This window comes from Euprymna scolopes, chromosome 33, assembly GCF_053919585.1.
Source record: "Euprymna scolopes isolate OS-2025 chromosome 33, ASM5391958v1, whole genome shotgun sequence".
In the NCBI taxonomy this organism is placed as follows: domain Eukaryota; kingdom Metazoa; phylum Mollusca; class Cephalopoda; order Sepiida; family Sepiolidae; genus Euprymna; species Euprymna scolopes.
The window spans coordinates 88926016-88941795 of NC_136514.1; the positions used below are offsets into that span (position 1 = coordinate 88926016).

The following is a 15780-nucleotide window of genomic DNA, read 5'->3' on the forward strand; positions in this document are numbered from 1 at the left end:
ATTGTGCTCATGCCGTTTTCCCCATATATTGCTTTAAAAGTCAATTTTTCACTTTCTGTTTATCAATAATTTTTTTTTTCTCACTTAATAGAATCCGGGTTGGGGGAAAATAATTCAATATTTTGGGAGAAAATTCCCTTTCTCAAAAGAAAAAAAAAAAAAATGTTCAGAGAAAAAAAGGACAAATATGGCCTTTTTAACCCCAATCTTGGACATTCCTTCTCCGGAAACAAAAAAGTTTGTTTTTGAGAATTGAAAATTTAACATCATTCCAGATTCTATTAACAATAACAAGATCATAGTGTAGTAGCTGTTCTGGTGCTGCACTTCATGAAGGCAAGTAAATAGGAACAAGTGGAAACAGATTGAGTGAAAGATTGAAAAATTGACTGATAAACTATTCGAAGAAAAAATATTGCATAAAATATTTTCTTTATTTGTTTTTATATTATTTAATTGGAATTCTTTTATTGAGATGAGTATTATTTATTAATTTTATTTATTGCGGACTATTATCCTTATTTTTTTTAGCTGTTGTTCATGACGTTTCGGCCAACTATTCCTCTGGCCTTCGTCAGGTGGTAAGCGTGACGGGATAGGACTCTGAATCTCCTAACTGCATCTTCAGCAATTACTGCCTTCGGGGCCCGTGGTGCAGTGGATAGAGACGTTGAATCTCTATGGTTCCAGGTGAGAATTATCTGAGGATAGCGGTTTCAATCCTACCCAAAGCCGGCCAGAGGCTTACTTGGCCAAAACGTGGTGAGACAACAACTACAGAAGGCAATAATTGCTGTGGATGCAGTTAGGAGATTCGGAGTTCCTATCCCGTCGTGCTAACCACCTGACGAAGACCAGAGGAATAATTGGCCGAAATGTTGTGAAATAACAGCTAAAAAGATGAGGATGATAGTTTGCAATAAAAAAAATTATTTGTTTTTTGTTCCGCTTTTACCATTCCAGAGTTTTCACATTGCATACAGCCTTATTAAATACCTATTTACTTCCCTTTTTAAATCTAGGTCTCATATTAGAGACCACAAGTAATTATTTATTGGTCTTTTCTATCAATACTATAGGGTGGAATGATAAAATTGTCGCCCTAGAAAAGATGATATGATTCCATTTCCATTTGATGAAAACTTTTTTTTTTTTTTTTTTTTTGCAGAACAAAAAAATTAACCAGTTGTGTACAAATCCCAAGAGTGATAGAGGAGCCATCTATCATGTCTGAAAGCGACACAATGTACAACTCATGCTCTCTACCGATTCAAGTTATGACAACAGGACCATTGCCAGCACCCTAAAAATGCAAATCCAGATGGTTCAACGCACAGCTCAATGAAGTTTCTGGCGATGGTTATGGTCTTTGGCGTAGTTTCATGTGAGAGCCACGTCATGCCACCTCACAGCTTCAAAGTTGGCTTGAAAGTCAACACCAAAGTGTATCTGGATGTGTTAAAGAGTGTAGCGATTCCCGAGTGCGATCAGGTGGTCACTGGCGGACTCTGTGTGTAGCAGCAGGACTTGGTGCTGGTGCACAAGTCCAAAGAGATCCAGGCTTGGCTTCAGAAGAAATGCTACAACTTTGTACCCTTCCCTTACTGACACCCACTCCTCCCCCGACCCAAACCCGCTGGACTACTTCGTTTGGTCATATGTTGAGAACATCACCAACATGACCTTCCACAACACCAAAGCCAGTCTGATCGCCGTCATCTGCTGAGTTCCCACCAGCGCTTATGGAAAAGACATGCTCCCAGTTCTGGACCCGTATCGAGGCGGTGATTAAAGCTCAAAGTTGCTACATTGAATAGATGTCAGCTCTACTACATAATCAAGTTACGTGAATTGATTTAAAAAAAAAAAAAATAGAAAATAATGCTGTAGTGTTGTTTTCTTTAGGGTGACAAATTTATCTATATTATAGCATGAGCTATTCTCTGCATCATTTGTTCCAGCTCATTTTACTCATTGGTCAAGTGGTCTCCATCAATTTTGATACAGTTTCCTATTCTGATAGCTTATTTCCAAGAACTTCAGGCTTGTAGAACTCTTCCTGCAGACCGTTTTCCTCCTACCTATACCCTTGATCTTTTCAAGTCTGAAGCATCTTCTGTCTTTGCGATATAATCATCCTTCATTCTTGTTAGCTTCTTACAGTAAGTGGCTTCATGTTTTGTCTAGAGCGATTTCTATAAAAAACAAATGTGTAAGGTATTATGAGCAGAATTAAGCATGTCAAATGTTCTTGCATTCTTGCCACAGGCATTGTCTCCCCTCCTCTCCTCCCTGCCTTTCCGAACACAGATGGACATATATTCAATATTAAGGATTGGGTGTGCAGTATAGCAGGGTTTGTTACTAGCTTCAACTAACGAGTACCTACAGAGAGACTAACTGGGTTTATAGTTTGGGCAGACTTGTACCACATGACCACTTGTAACATTTTTTTTTTAATTCAATAGAAGTTTCAAATTGTAGGCTTGAATCAAATAGACTTGAGGCACCCCATATGAGGAGCAACCAAATGGACACATTTTATCTTAAAATAGATTTTTTTTTTAACTTTTGTTCTTTGCTTTTATTGCTGATGATAAATTGAAAATATTTTAAGGGAAAATTCCAATATTTAAAAAAATATTTTTAATACATATAACAAATAAATGACAATAGTCTATATTCCAAATTTCAAGATATTGACCACCTTACCGTTTAAGTAAGTTAACACGCAACTGACTACAATATGGTTGTCTTCAAGTCCAACGTAAACAAGTTTTTGATGAGCCGTTCCACTTAAGTTAACAAATTTCCATTACTAACGATTACTATATTAGTCAATTGACTACTGTAACGCTTTAACCCTTATCCTCGAATGGCTTCTGGGCCTGGATAAGTGGTGATGCTTATGTAAAAAAAAAAAAAAAAAAAAAAGATACAATTCTTGACAATGAATTTATTCTGCTCTTAACTCTTCAGAAAAAAAAAAGCACTAACCAATTTTAAAAAGAATGCGTATGGGCATCATCACTGTTACGTTTGATGTTCATCTTCGTCGCCAGCTGTTATGTTTGCAGGTTGAACCAAATAACGTATAAGGCAATACAAATGAAGACTCAACAAACAAAGGTAGATCAATAAGAAGTGTATTAGGAAAAATATATTTACAGTATATTTACATAATGGTTGTCAGGTAAGAGAGTCTTGGCTGGACAACATATCTGCTCTCGTATCGGCCTTCAGTGGCTTCTGGTTAACACACACTCAGACTAACCGAGTCTTGCTATTTATGCGTAATATTATCCACATATGTAAATGAGTGGGTGCCACCACAACAATTACAAAATCTGAAAATTGTGAGAGAAGTTACAATTACCTTTTTTCATTTTATTATGTCATCTTTGAATTTTTAAGTAATTTTTTTTCAAGTCAAATTTTTGGATTTTGTAATCATGTGGATATGCCTTTATTTTCTTTTAAAATTGAGAAGTGCTTTTTTTTCCTGATGAGTTAAGGGCAAAATAAATTAAAAAATTGACATAATAATTACATGAATTATTTTGTGCTACAAAATAGGTGCTGTCAAGAATTAGGCACGTCAACTTATTTAAAGAAATAAATGGTAAGATGGTCAACACCTTGAAATTTAGAAAATAAACTTTAGTCATTTATTTGTCATATGCACTTTAATTACATTGAGCTTCATAAATTAAAGAATTGGTAAGGATAAAATGTGAAATATAATTAAAAAAACCAACATATTTCCATATAGATATATGGATGAGGGTTCTTTGTTAGGGGATGTAGGACAGATTAGGTAGCAGAACCATTTGTCAGAGGAAAGTCAAGGAAAACATGAAAGGAAGTAATAAGAATGGAGAGAAAGAGGGATAAATCAAGACCTGGCCAGAAATAGGTTATGAAATTGTTAAATTATGTTGGCAGATAACTGCTATACAACACGACATGATGATGTGTGCAATATTCACTGAATCTTTTGTGAAATACTTGACAGCAGCAAGTCCTGAAATTAAGTTTTTGTCCAGAATATTAAAAAAAAAGAAGAAAAAATAAAGAAAAATCTGTATGATGTACACACCCGTGATAAATGAAAATATCATATTCCAAAAATCACATAAATTGACCCAGTAATTTTATTTTTAAATAAGAAAAATCAAATTTTATTATTAACCAAAGATTGACTATCTTACTTGCCATTACGAAAAAAAGTAGAAAAAAATTTAAAAAAAACAAGGGAGATAAGAGTAATAATCAAAAAGTTGCGAGATTTATGTTGTAATGCCTATAAATTTCCATTAATCGCTTAAAAATAATTTCTTTTATAAAAACAAAACTATGTGATCAATTTACATGACTTTTGGAATATGATATTTTCATTTCATCATACAGATTTTCTTTTTCTTTCTTTCTTTTTTACTACCGGGGGAATTCTGGACAAAAAGACTGGAATTATTTACAAAAGAAAATTGCAGGAAATGACACGCATAACATACATTGTGACAACGTAATTCCTGCACCACCTACAAAGAAAAGGCAGCAGTTAAAGTATTCCAGAGTTTGACAGAAATATTCCAGAGTTCAGCAGAAATATTTCAGAGTTTGGCAGAAATATTCCAGAGTTTGATAGAAATATTCCAGAGTCCGATAGAAATATTTCAGAGTTTGGCAAATATTCCAGAGTTCGACAAAAATACTCCAGAGTTCGGCAGAAATATTTCAGATTCGACAGAAATATTCCAGAGTTCGGCAGAAATATTCCAGAGTTTGATAGAAATATTCCAGAGTCCGATAGAAATATTCCAGAATTCGACAAGACCTCAAGAAGGTCGGCAGTTACATCAATCGAAATGTAAAAATAACACTCAAGATGAGAACTGTAATCCAAATTATCAATCGTTGTTTAAAAGTTTCAGAAACAAAATCCGAAAGTGTGACAACTTTGATTGAGACAAATGTTTGTTGTGACAGCAAATGAACAGAGCAAGTAACAAGTATGATTATTATGAAGATAAACTCCGATGATGGTGACAGTTAAAAAGACAAATGTTTCATTAAGTAGAAAAATTTTGAAAAGTATTTGAAACATTTGTAAAATGTTTATCCGGATACAAAAATTTCAGGATATGAAAGCCAAGCCATAACCAATTAATTTCTTATCTAGAGATTCCACTATAAATAAAAATAAATAATTTTTTTTTCATGGCTGAAGTCTTGTCACCTTATTCATATACATTACAAGTTTCTGCATAACATACATTGTGACAACGTAATTCCTGCACCACCTACAAAGAAAAGGCAGCAGTTAAAGTATTCCAGAGTTTGACAGAAATATTCCAGAGTTCAGCAGAAATATTTCAGAGTTCAGCAGAAATATTTCAGAGTTTGGCAGAAATATTCCAGAGTTTGATAGAAATATTCCAGAGTCCGATAGAAATATTTCGGAGTTTGGCAAATATTCCAGAGTTCGACAAAAATACTCCAAAGTTCAGCAGAAATATTTCAGATTCGACAGAAATATTCCAGAGTTCGGCAGAAATATTCCAGAGTTTGATAGAAATATTCCAGAGTTTGATAGAAATATTCTAAAGTTCGATTGAAATATTTCCGAGTTCGACAGAAATATTTGAAAGTTTGAGAGAAATATTCCAGAGTCCGACAGAAATATTCCAGAATTCGACAAGACCTCAAGAAGGTCGGCAGTTACATCAATCGAAATGTAAAAATAACACTCAAGATGAGAACTGTAATCTAAATTATCAATCGTTTAAAAGTTTCAGAAACAAAATCCGAAAGTGTGACAACTTTGATTGAAACAAATGTTTGTTGTGACAGAAAATGAACAGAGCAAGTAACAAGTATGATTATTATGAAGATAAACTCCGATGATGGTGACAGTTAAAAAGACAAATGTTTCATTAAGTAGAAAAATTTTGAAAAGTATTTGCGAAACCGTCATTCGCTCATAGTGTTGTCATATCTGAGATGAAACACCAACCATTAATCTCTCTTTATTGGACAGAGTTTTAAAAAAAAAATTCTACACTATCTAACAAGCTTCACCCTCTGTCCCATCACTGCAATGTTGCATTCCTGTGCGTGTTTATACAGGTATTTTAATCGAATGTGACATTCCGACGTGTGCTGCACTGGTGCACAATCTACGTAAATAATCAGCCAATCAATCTGTAAAGCAGCAAAATCCCACCTTTTCATTGTAAAAATCCCCAACTTGCCTGATGATGCCCTTCTAGGAAGGAAACACAAAGTTTCTGTGTAGGTTTCTTACTATTTTATATTAATACTAAACTTAACTCGTATTTTGGAAACTGTTGAAGTCCATATTGAAACTAATATATATAAGAATACCTGTCCAAAGATGAGTAAAACGAATTTCCCAAACAAAACAGCTTTGTACTTACCTTCATGTCCCATTACGAACATTAAAATCAAGATATAACAATACTAAACCTTATGTTTAGAATTCTTATTCCAATTTTGATCAAAATCTATTACATGGTTTTGATTGTAGGAAATGTCTTAAAAAGAAATTAAAATTCAAGGAATTGTGAGTCACTCGGTTTCTAATGACCGTGGATCAAATTAAACGAAATGTTTGAATTTTAAAATGGAATGTTATGCTAATATTATGCTTCTTAAAAACCCCTTAAAATACTCCAAATAAACTGAAATCACCAATCGAACATACAAATTATCGTTTGAGAATTGCGCATGTGTCTGATTTTCGCGGCGCATGATTCTTGCTGCTCGCAACTCTTCAATATGATGATACATGACGCACTTTCAAACCTTTCCACACCAACCCTTATCCCATTCCTCTACCACATGCAATCGCCTCCGATGTTGTGTGATCAATTCAACGCCTCTTCATACCCGCCTTCAAACAACCCTTATACGACTTCTTCTGTTTTGCAACAAGCTTAGCTTTCGCATTCAAAATATATTCTTAGGATAGGGCTGCCTGCATATCCTTAATAACATGACCCAACCATCTCAAGTGATCCTTAATTTTTTATCTTAACAACTAAAGCCTACACATTGGAACAACCAGACTCTTCCAGGACATTATTGTTGGTTTGACAATTTTGTGGGAAAATCTTTTGAATTTTTCGTAAAAGTATCTCATGTTTTTTAAGCGCTTTAAGATGCCAATAGTGTGTCGGCCAGGTCTCCGATGCATACAAGGGCATACTTTACTATATACGTGTGTGCATCTCATCTTGTAATACTACATATCGAGGCAAAACTATGTTTAAGGCTCTCAAAATTCATTGTCCTCCATGATCCCATATTCTAATAGTTAAAAGCGTTTGCTTATGATCAGTTTGAAATACGTCTACTAGAGGTTCAAGGTTCAGTTTATACTACAGGTAATAATAACTAGCAATAATAATCTATATGAGGATATCTCAACCTTCGATGACCCGTGGCCCCCTTACTAAGTATTTTTTTGAGATGAGGATTTATAATTATTTTTTTCAATTATTTGGACTATTTTTCTCATCTTGGTTGTTTTTTCCACAACGTTTTGGGCGATGTAACCTCCGACCATCTTCACGTGCATTTACACTGGATGTTATTGGTAAATAGTGAAAAAATATTTGGTTTATTTTCTTTCTCGACGAATATAGCTGTTAGAAATTCAAAACGCAAATAGTGCCAAGTCTTGTTTTTTCCACAATGTTTCAGCTGACGGAATTTCTGACCATCTTCAGGTGCATTCACACTGGATGTCATTAGAGAATCGTAAAAAAATGTTTGCTTTTTTTTGCTTTCCCAATGAACATAGCCGTTAGAAATTCAAAACGCAAATAGCACCAAGTCTATTTGTTTCTTTTTATTTCTTTTGTTTTTATAAAAAAAAGCAAACATTTTTCACCATTCATCAATAACATCCAGTATGGATGTACCTGAAGACGGCCAGAGGTTACATCGTCCGAAACGTTGTGAAAAAAAACCCAACCAAAGTTGAGAATAATAGACCAAACAATACAAAAAATAATTGTGACATGTTGTTGAACTCGCGTGACAAGACGTTTTATGTCCGCCTCTGTCTTCAAACAAAAAAGGCAATTTACGTGTAAAATGTTTTTCCGGATACAAAAATTTCAGGATATGAAAGCCAAGCCATAACCAATTAATTTCTTATCTAGAGATTCCACTATAAATAAAAATAAATAATTTTTTTTTCATGGCTGAAGTCTTGTCACCTTATTCATATACATTACAAGTTTCTGCATTTTGAATTACATTTTCTTTTCGGTTGAAAAATGCTGATCTATCTTATATTTTCCTGCATCTGTCTAGTTGCCCATTACACTTTTTCTCAGAAACTACTGGACTGATCTGGTTGAAATTTTGTATGCATCTTTGTTATACTTAGGTGCAGTGAACTAAGTATTATGGTATCCATTTGATGTACAGTTAGGGATTAATAGGGATTAGTCACCACAATACCGCATTTACTTTAGAAGTTTGGCATAAAAAAACTCATTCTAAGTCAACAGGCTATAACTTTTGTCCGTTTTTAACAAACAAAAAGTTTAGTTTAGAATATTTTTATCCAGTTGCGATTGACAAAATAAAAACATTGTATTTGAACCTGTTATGTGATCGTCATCTACCCATTAATGGACTCTTCCAAATACCATATTAATCGAAAACCAAGTACACTCGGGGGAATCGGATTCTCTACAGAGATCTGACTGACAAGTAAGCCTCGCTTTCGTCACTACTTTTCTCTGTAAGTTTTTCTTTTTCAATATATCTTTAAAATCTACACAGTGCTCCGAGTTGTCCTTTCGACATCCCAATTCTGGGATTCTGGGTCCTCATCAGAACCCTTTTCAAAAAATTTAATTTCAATGAAAAAAGAAACATGGAATTTTCACGGGTCCCCTCTCACTTGGAAATAAATAGAAGTGTTCATGTTGTACAAGTCTGCTACTGTTATATTTGTCTTTCTTTTTCAAACAATTTTAAGAGACTACAGAGAGAGAGAGAGAGAGGGGGGGAAGAAGGAGAAGAAGAACCAAGAATCCAATGGAATGGTTCGTTTATAGCTTGCTTATCAGAAGCTGAAATGAGAGAGAGAGAGAGAGAGAAAGAGAGAGAGAGAGAAAGAGAGATGTGCAAGGCTTGGAAAGTAGCTAGTGAAGTTATCAGGAATTTGGGGCTTTTTTGGGGGGGTTTAGCTATTTGGTAGTAGAGCCAGAAAAGGGTTTAAAGATACCTGCATGCCAGGACGGGTCTTTCCGGACGATAACCTGTAAAGTTCCCAAAGACAGTCTTGAACATAATATAAAGAAAAAAATTAGAGAACAAAAGAACAAAAAAAAAATACTGACAATGGATTTCCTGAAAAGAAAAGTTTGTTCTTTTTTTAGAAAAAAACAAAAAACAAAACAAAAAACAAAATAACAACTTAAAAAGCAACAAAAATAAAAAAAAAACAAGCAAAAAAAAAAAAAAAAAAAAAAAAAATCAAACATGCCCAAAACCAATCAAACCAAAAAACAAACATGCACAAAAGTAATAAAATTGAAAAATCCTCCGCAAACTTAGATTTATTATACACTAGCAGGACCCATTAACCAGCGTTGCCCGGTGGAAGTAAGCCCCTTCCTCTGCTAAAAGTTTAAGTACGGCTGTTGTTGGTATTACCCGACCTCCAACCTCCTCATGTTTAGAATGGCTTTTGGAACAGACACTCCCAACATCCTCATGGTAAGAATGGCTTTCAGAATAGTCACCCCATTTTGTGTTGTCAAAATATCTGCCCCAAATTTAATCTTGATATTCGTTGTCAGGATCCCCACGCGTAAATACTATGAACCAACCTTGAAATTTTGTGTGTGCAGTGTCGGTCGTAAAAAATGTAGATGTTGTGTACTTACGTATCTTTTGTTATCGTACTGAAATAATAATGTTATTATTTTGACAGCCATTCGAACATGTTAGGAGTATGTTTGGCAAGTGCTCGTCTGAGCTCCAATCTCTGGTTCCCCCTCGCCAATCTTTCACGAAAAACACCCGTCTAGCTGAAACCACTGTCAATAATTTTCCCCATTCTTTATCTGTGCCTAAATCAAAACATAAATTCCATGAACAAAGCTTCTTTCTTAGAACTGAACGCCTGTGGAACTCTCTTCCGTTTGCCTATTTCCCATCCGACTACAACTTGGATGTCTTCAAGTCCAACATAAACAAATTCCTGATAAACCACCCCCTTAAGTAAGACACTTTATCAAATCGCCATTACTAACGATTACTACGATAGTATCCCATTGACTACTGTACACACAATAACCCTTATCCTCAGGTGGCTTCCGGGCCTTGATAAGTGATGACTACCATGTAAAAAAAAAAGAAGAAAAAAGTAATCTGTGATTCTACCTTAAAATTTAATAATCACATGATTACATGTTCAATAATAACGTCATTAAATTTTACCTGCATAAAGTTTGTAAAGCATTTATAATACAGGAAAATTGTTCATGTCAAAATGTAGAAAAAACTGATGTTTACATCAATCGAGATATCTATGCTGACCTTTAAGATCTCCTTTTAGTTATAGGGTGTGCGTCGGTCAAGAAAAAAAAAAAAAACAGCAAAAAAAAAGAAAGAGAAGGGAACGTCGGTAACTACATTGCCTGAAAACTTCTGTTAAATATTAGTCTTTTTATAACGCAAATAAATCACAAATATGTCGGTAAATCAAACTTTTTAAAAAATTTTTTATAATTTCGCAACTATAGTTTCTATAAAATAACTTTGTGCTTAATCACCTTGATTTAACTCAACGGTATTTTTTACAAGAAATAGTAAAAAAAATTTATATTGTTTGATATTCAAAAAAACTACCTCTTTGCGTACAATGATTATACAGTATTTTTTATTTAAACGCAAATATGTCGCAAATAATGTAGGTAAACGATATGATTTTTTTTATTCTAAAACGGATTTATTTGCGGATAATTCAAATGCGTTTTTTTTTTAAATGCAAGTAGGTCACTAATACCATAGGTAAACAATTTCTGTTTTAATAATTTCGCAACTGTAGTTTCTAAAAAATAATTTTGTGCTTAAAATGCAAATATGTCTCAAATATCCTAGGTAAACCAAAATGCCTTCTATTTTAAAAAATAATTTTGCAATTGTATTCTCTATAAAATAATTTTGTGCTTACACACGTAGATTACCCAAACAGTCATTTTTGAAAAAAATAGTCATAAAAATAATAATGCTCAAAAAACAATTATATTGATTAATAATCGAAAAACTATTTATTTACAGACAGCTGCAATACAGTATTTGTTGCAAGCATACTATTTCCCCTTTAAAATTACGAAAACTTTGGTTTATTTTTAAAAATAACGGTGTAGAAGATTCAAAATAAAAAAAATATGAAAAAATTTCTGTCTGTATTGTTTATAAGTAAAGGAAAAACCTATAAACTTCTATGCGAAACCAGTCATTAATTTTCCCCACTCTTTATCTGTACCAAAATCCAAGCGTAGATTCCATGAGCAGAGCTTCTTTCTTAGAACTGCATGCCTGTGGAACTCTCTTCCGTTTGCCTGTTTCCCACCTGACTACAAGTTGGATGTCTTCAAGTCCAACGTAAACAAATTCCTGATAAACCGCCTTCTTAAGTAAGACATTTTATCAAATCTCCATTACGAACGATTACTACGACATTGTCCCATTCACTACTGTACACACAATAACCCTTATCCCTGAGTGGCTTCCGGGCCTTGATAAGTGGTGACCTCCATCAAAAAAAAAAAAAAAATGCGTATTGTTTAAAAGCAAAGAAAATGTTCCATTTTAAATAAATAAAAAGTGTATAATCTTTTTCAAAAAGGTATTTCTTTCTCTCTCTCTATCTCTCTCTATCTAGGTATCAGTATATCTGCCTCTCTCCCTCTCTTCCTAGAAGCCTATTTTACGCTGTCTGTGTATCTTTATGTGTCCGTGTGTATTTTTTTACAAAATACGTTGTTCACTCACTGGTATGGTAAACTTTGAATATCGTGATTACATCTTTGTTTTATTTTGCAGAAAACAATAAGTTTAAATGAAAACAGTAGAAGAATTTAAGTTATTATGACGTCGGGAAAAGGAAAATGAAATAGAAAAGAAATGGGTTATTTAGCGGCCATGTTTTTGAACAGCTAGTGTGTTCGTTTAATCAATAAGTTATCTATTCTCGAATAAGTGGGTTGAGAGGTAGCAACCAATGAGAAAGGATGGAAATGTGTAAGGGAGAAATTATTTTGTGTAAGGGAAATGAAAAGTTAATGTTTTGTATAGTTTATAATCCAGTTAAGAAGGGTGACTGGAAGACATAGTAAGAGTGTGTAAATATTTTCCGAGTGTAGACTGGGGTCAGGAAGAGTATAATGTGTCAACATGATTGTTCCATATATATATATATAAGTTGAGTTTTTTCTCACTCTGACATCTATATATATAAAAGTGAAAATGTGTGTATGTGTGTACAATTTTTCTGTATGTCCGCAAAGGCTTTTTTCAGGGGAGCGCTCAGTCGGCTCACTCATTCTTAAAACTTTTTATATGCTGTCTAGATGATAATATGTACGACTTAACGGAGGTCGTGCATGTATTTAATTTGCCCGACTTTTAAATGCTATTTTTTCCAGATTTTTAGATTGCCGCATGCTTCTTATTCGGTATAAAAAAATCGAAACTGGATTCAAATTGGCCGGGTCGTCTACAGAAAGCGATGTAAACGTTTGGTCAATGTCAGCTTTTCACCGTCATATCAGATAATTGCTTTCATTTGGCCCAACACTCTCCTAATAAATGGGGGAGCTGCTTTTCCTCCCCAAAGTTGGGTTTTCACCTCATTAAAAACTGTCCCACAGAAAATATTAACTGCTGAATAGTCATTGCTTAGGTCGTCATAAATCTTAACTCCACGACTTCTATTTGACCTCATTAAGCGGGCACCTGTCTGCTTAAAACTTTTGACAGAGGCGACGGATTTTTACAAGATTGGTATCATTTTGAATCTCGACGTCTCGGGCAACAAATATCGAAAAATTGGCCAAGTACATTAATTCCTTCACCCTCAACTGGGCAGTTTTCTACAAGGAGGGGTCGATTTTTTGCAAGCTATTTTTGCACATCATTGTATCAGTTGGATTGACTTTGCCTAATTTTAATGTTCTGAACTTCCGGTCATGTCATGGAGTAGCGGTAAGATGTCAGGTTTTCTTTCACTTTCTTTTCTGCCTTTGCGTCACGGATTTGAGCCTGACTGCCTGTCTCCTGCCACTTTTTTTTTTTTTTTTGCTCAACACACACACCCAAACACCCGGTCAATGCCGGGCACCCAGGCTAGTCATATATATATCTAGAGAGAGAGAGATAGGGGTCAAAGAAGGCTACCAAAATGCAAGAAGTGGAAATAAACTAGTTTGAAAAGGTAGACAAAAAAAATCTTACTTTATTTATTCATAACTTCTAAACAATAATCTAATATGTGTAACCATTTTTTTTTTTACACAGTGGTCACCGCTTATCAAGGCCTGGAAGCTACTCAGGGATAAGGATTATTGCAAGTACATTACGTTAGTGTGGAGATTTGACGAAGTGTTTACTTAAGGGGGCGGTTTATGAGGAATTTGTTAACGTTGGACTTGAAGACATCCAAGTTTTAGTCAGGTGGGAAGCAGGCAGACGGAACAGAGTTCCACAGGCGTGCAGTTCTAAGAAAGATCTTCTTGAAAACAGCAACCATCTACAATAAATTGAACTTTGTATATTTGGGCAGCATTTTTTGCATGTTTCATTGAATAGCATTAATAATTCCTCTTTGTTTTTCCTGTGATCCATTTTTTTCCCCCATTTGGCTCGCCAGTGTTCAAATGTTTCAAGTGTAAAAAGAATTTTGCCAAAAATTGCAAACGTTTTTGATTTCCATTAGTCCTTTTCAGAATTAAAAAATACATTTTTTGAATTTATTGAGAAACACGATTAAAATCATTTAAAAGCATTTAAGCGTACCCTCTCCTCCTTCATATCGAGTATGACCGACTGACAATTACTAAGAACACGCAGTACTTATAAATATGACAGTCCAATAATAACCCTTAAAAGATCAATGTGAATCTGTGTTTTGCACAACCAGAGATGTACATTACTAAACCTTCCAGCACTTCAATAGAAAATCGTGAATAGCTTCAGCCTTTGTCCCATCATCGAAATGTTGCATCCGTCTGCCTGTTTTACAAGTATTTTAATGGTGGATGCTCCGACGAACTACAAGCCCTTGTACTCTCTTGATCTAAATACCTCCAATAAACCCAACAAGCAGCAAAATCCCACCCCTATACAGTAGAGATCCTAGATGTAAGAAAGCCTTCTACTCTAATAGTTTCTTCCCCAGACTTCCCCATGACTTTGGAATTCCATTCCGGGTTCTTGCATTCCCAACTGTACTGACATGCAGAAGTTCAAGTGTAATGTGAACAGACATCTTGCTGCTCAACTCCCTACATAGTATCCTTCCAACTTATGTCCCTGATAGTCGTCCCCTACATCAAAGTGGCACTGTGCCTTGTTTTGGGTGAAAATGTAAAAAAAAAAAATTTTTTAAATTTAACGGAATAATTTGTAAAGAAACGTCTTTGCAAATTTAACCATCATGCTTTGTTAAACGTTCAGGTCAAACATTGCAATTGCAATAAAAGAAACTTTTTTTTCTTTTTTGTCCAACAAAAATTAAAAAAATGCGTTTTTACTTACTGATTGATGATCAAATTAAGATTTTCTTTGAATTTTGTGTATTCCGTTTCTTCAAAAGCCTAAAAAAAAAAAACCAACAAAAAAATAATTTTTGCCTCAATTTGTGAAATGAAAAATTATTATTAGTCGTGTTTTTATTTCGATATTTTAGATTTTTAAAATTTTCTTTTAATTTGATTTCTTAATATGTAAGTCTTTTTTATCTAATTGCTTAGTATTTTTTAAATATATTTTTAACACTTATTCCTTCAAATTCTTTATCAAATCTTTTTAGTATTTTAGTCTTTTTATTGAATTTCTTACATTTTTAATCATTTTATATAATTTCTTAGTATTTTGGTGTAAATATTTCATTAAAAAAAATATTTGTGTTTTTTTGTCTAATTTCTCAGTATTTTGAGTTTTTTTTGGTCTTATTTCTTGATATTTTGTTTTTTTTTGTTTAATTTCTTAATATTTTTGATTTTTGTCTAATTTCTTGGTATTTTTTTTTTTTTGTTTAATTTCTTGGTACTTTGTTTTTTTTGTCTTATATAGATTTTAAAATTTTTTTTAAATTTCTTGGTATTTTTGTTTTTTTTAATCAAATTTCTTGGTATTTTGCGTTTTTTTTGTCTTATTTCTTGGTATTTTGGGTTTTTAAAATCTAATTTCTTGGTATTTTTTTTTTGTCTAATTTCAACCTTCTTATCTATGAGTTGTCCATCGACTGAGGTAAGGTTGGCCTCATCATTCCAGAGCAGAAGCAAAAGAACTGGGACATGATCAAAATGAAAATTAAAAGTTGAACCAATAAGAACATCCTGCGACTAACACTGTCTGACCTGCTTTCAAACTGCAAGCTCACTACATAATGGGTATGGATAGCAGCACTGTCGTCATTGGCTATTGTAAACATCGTCAATGACTATGTCTCAACTTTATCGGCACTTAATACACGTGTTCGAAAGTGCTCAGCTTACATAA

At 33.8% G+C, this 15780-nt stretch overlaps 1 protein-coding gene across 6 annotated transcripts in view; it reads right to left on the bottom strand.

The window, feature by feature from the left end:
• LOC145258340 (lipid transport auxiliary protein 1-like) overlaps positions 1–15780 on the bottom strand; it is a 65172-nt gene that overhangs the window by 19711 nt on the left and 29681 nt on the right. For 2 of the 6 annotated variants that reach the window (XR_013864093.1, XM_080116530.1), the window contains exons 7-8: positions 14815–14873; positions 9272–9327 (exon numbers count right to left, since the gene is read on the bottom strand). Coding sequence is in view for 5 of the 6 variants with exons in the window: in XM_080116530.1 (XP_079972656.1) it covers positions 9272–9327; positions 14815–14873 (115 nt within the window). In the remaining variant the exon portion in view is untranslated. The remainder of the gene's footprint in view (positions 1–9271; positions 9328–14814; positions 14874–15780) is intronic. The other 4 variants (XM_080116527.1, XM_080116529.1, XM_080116526.1 and 1 more) reach the window with 2 other exon arrangements.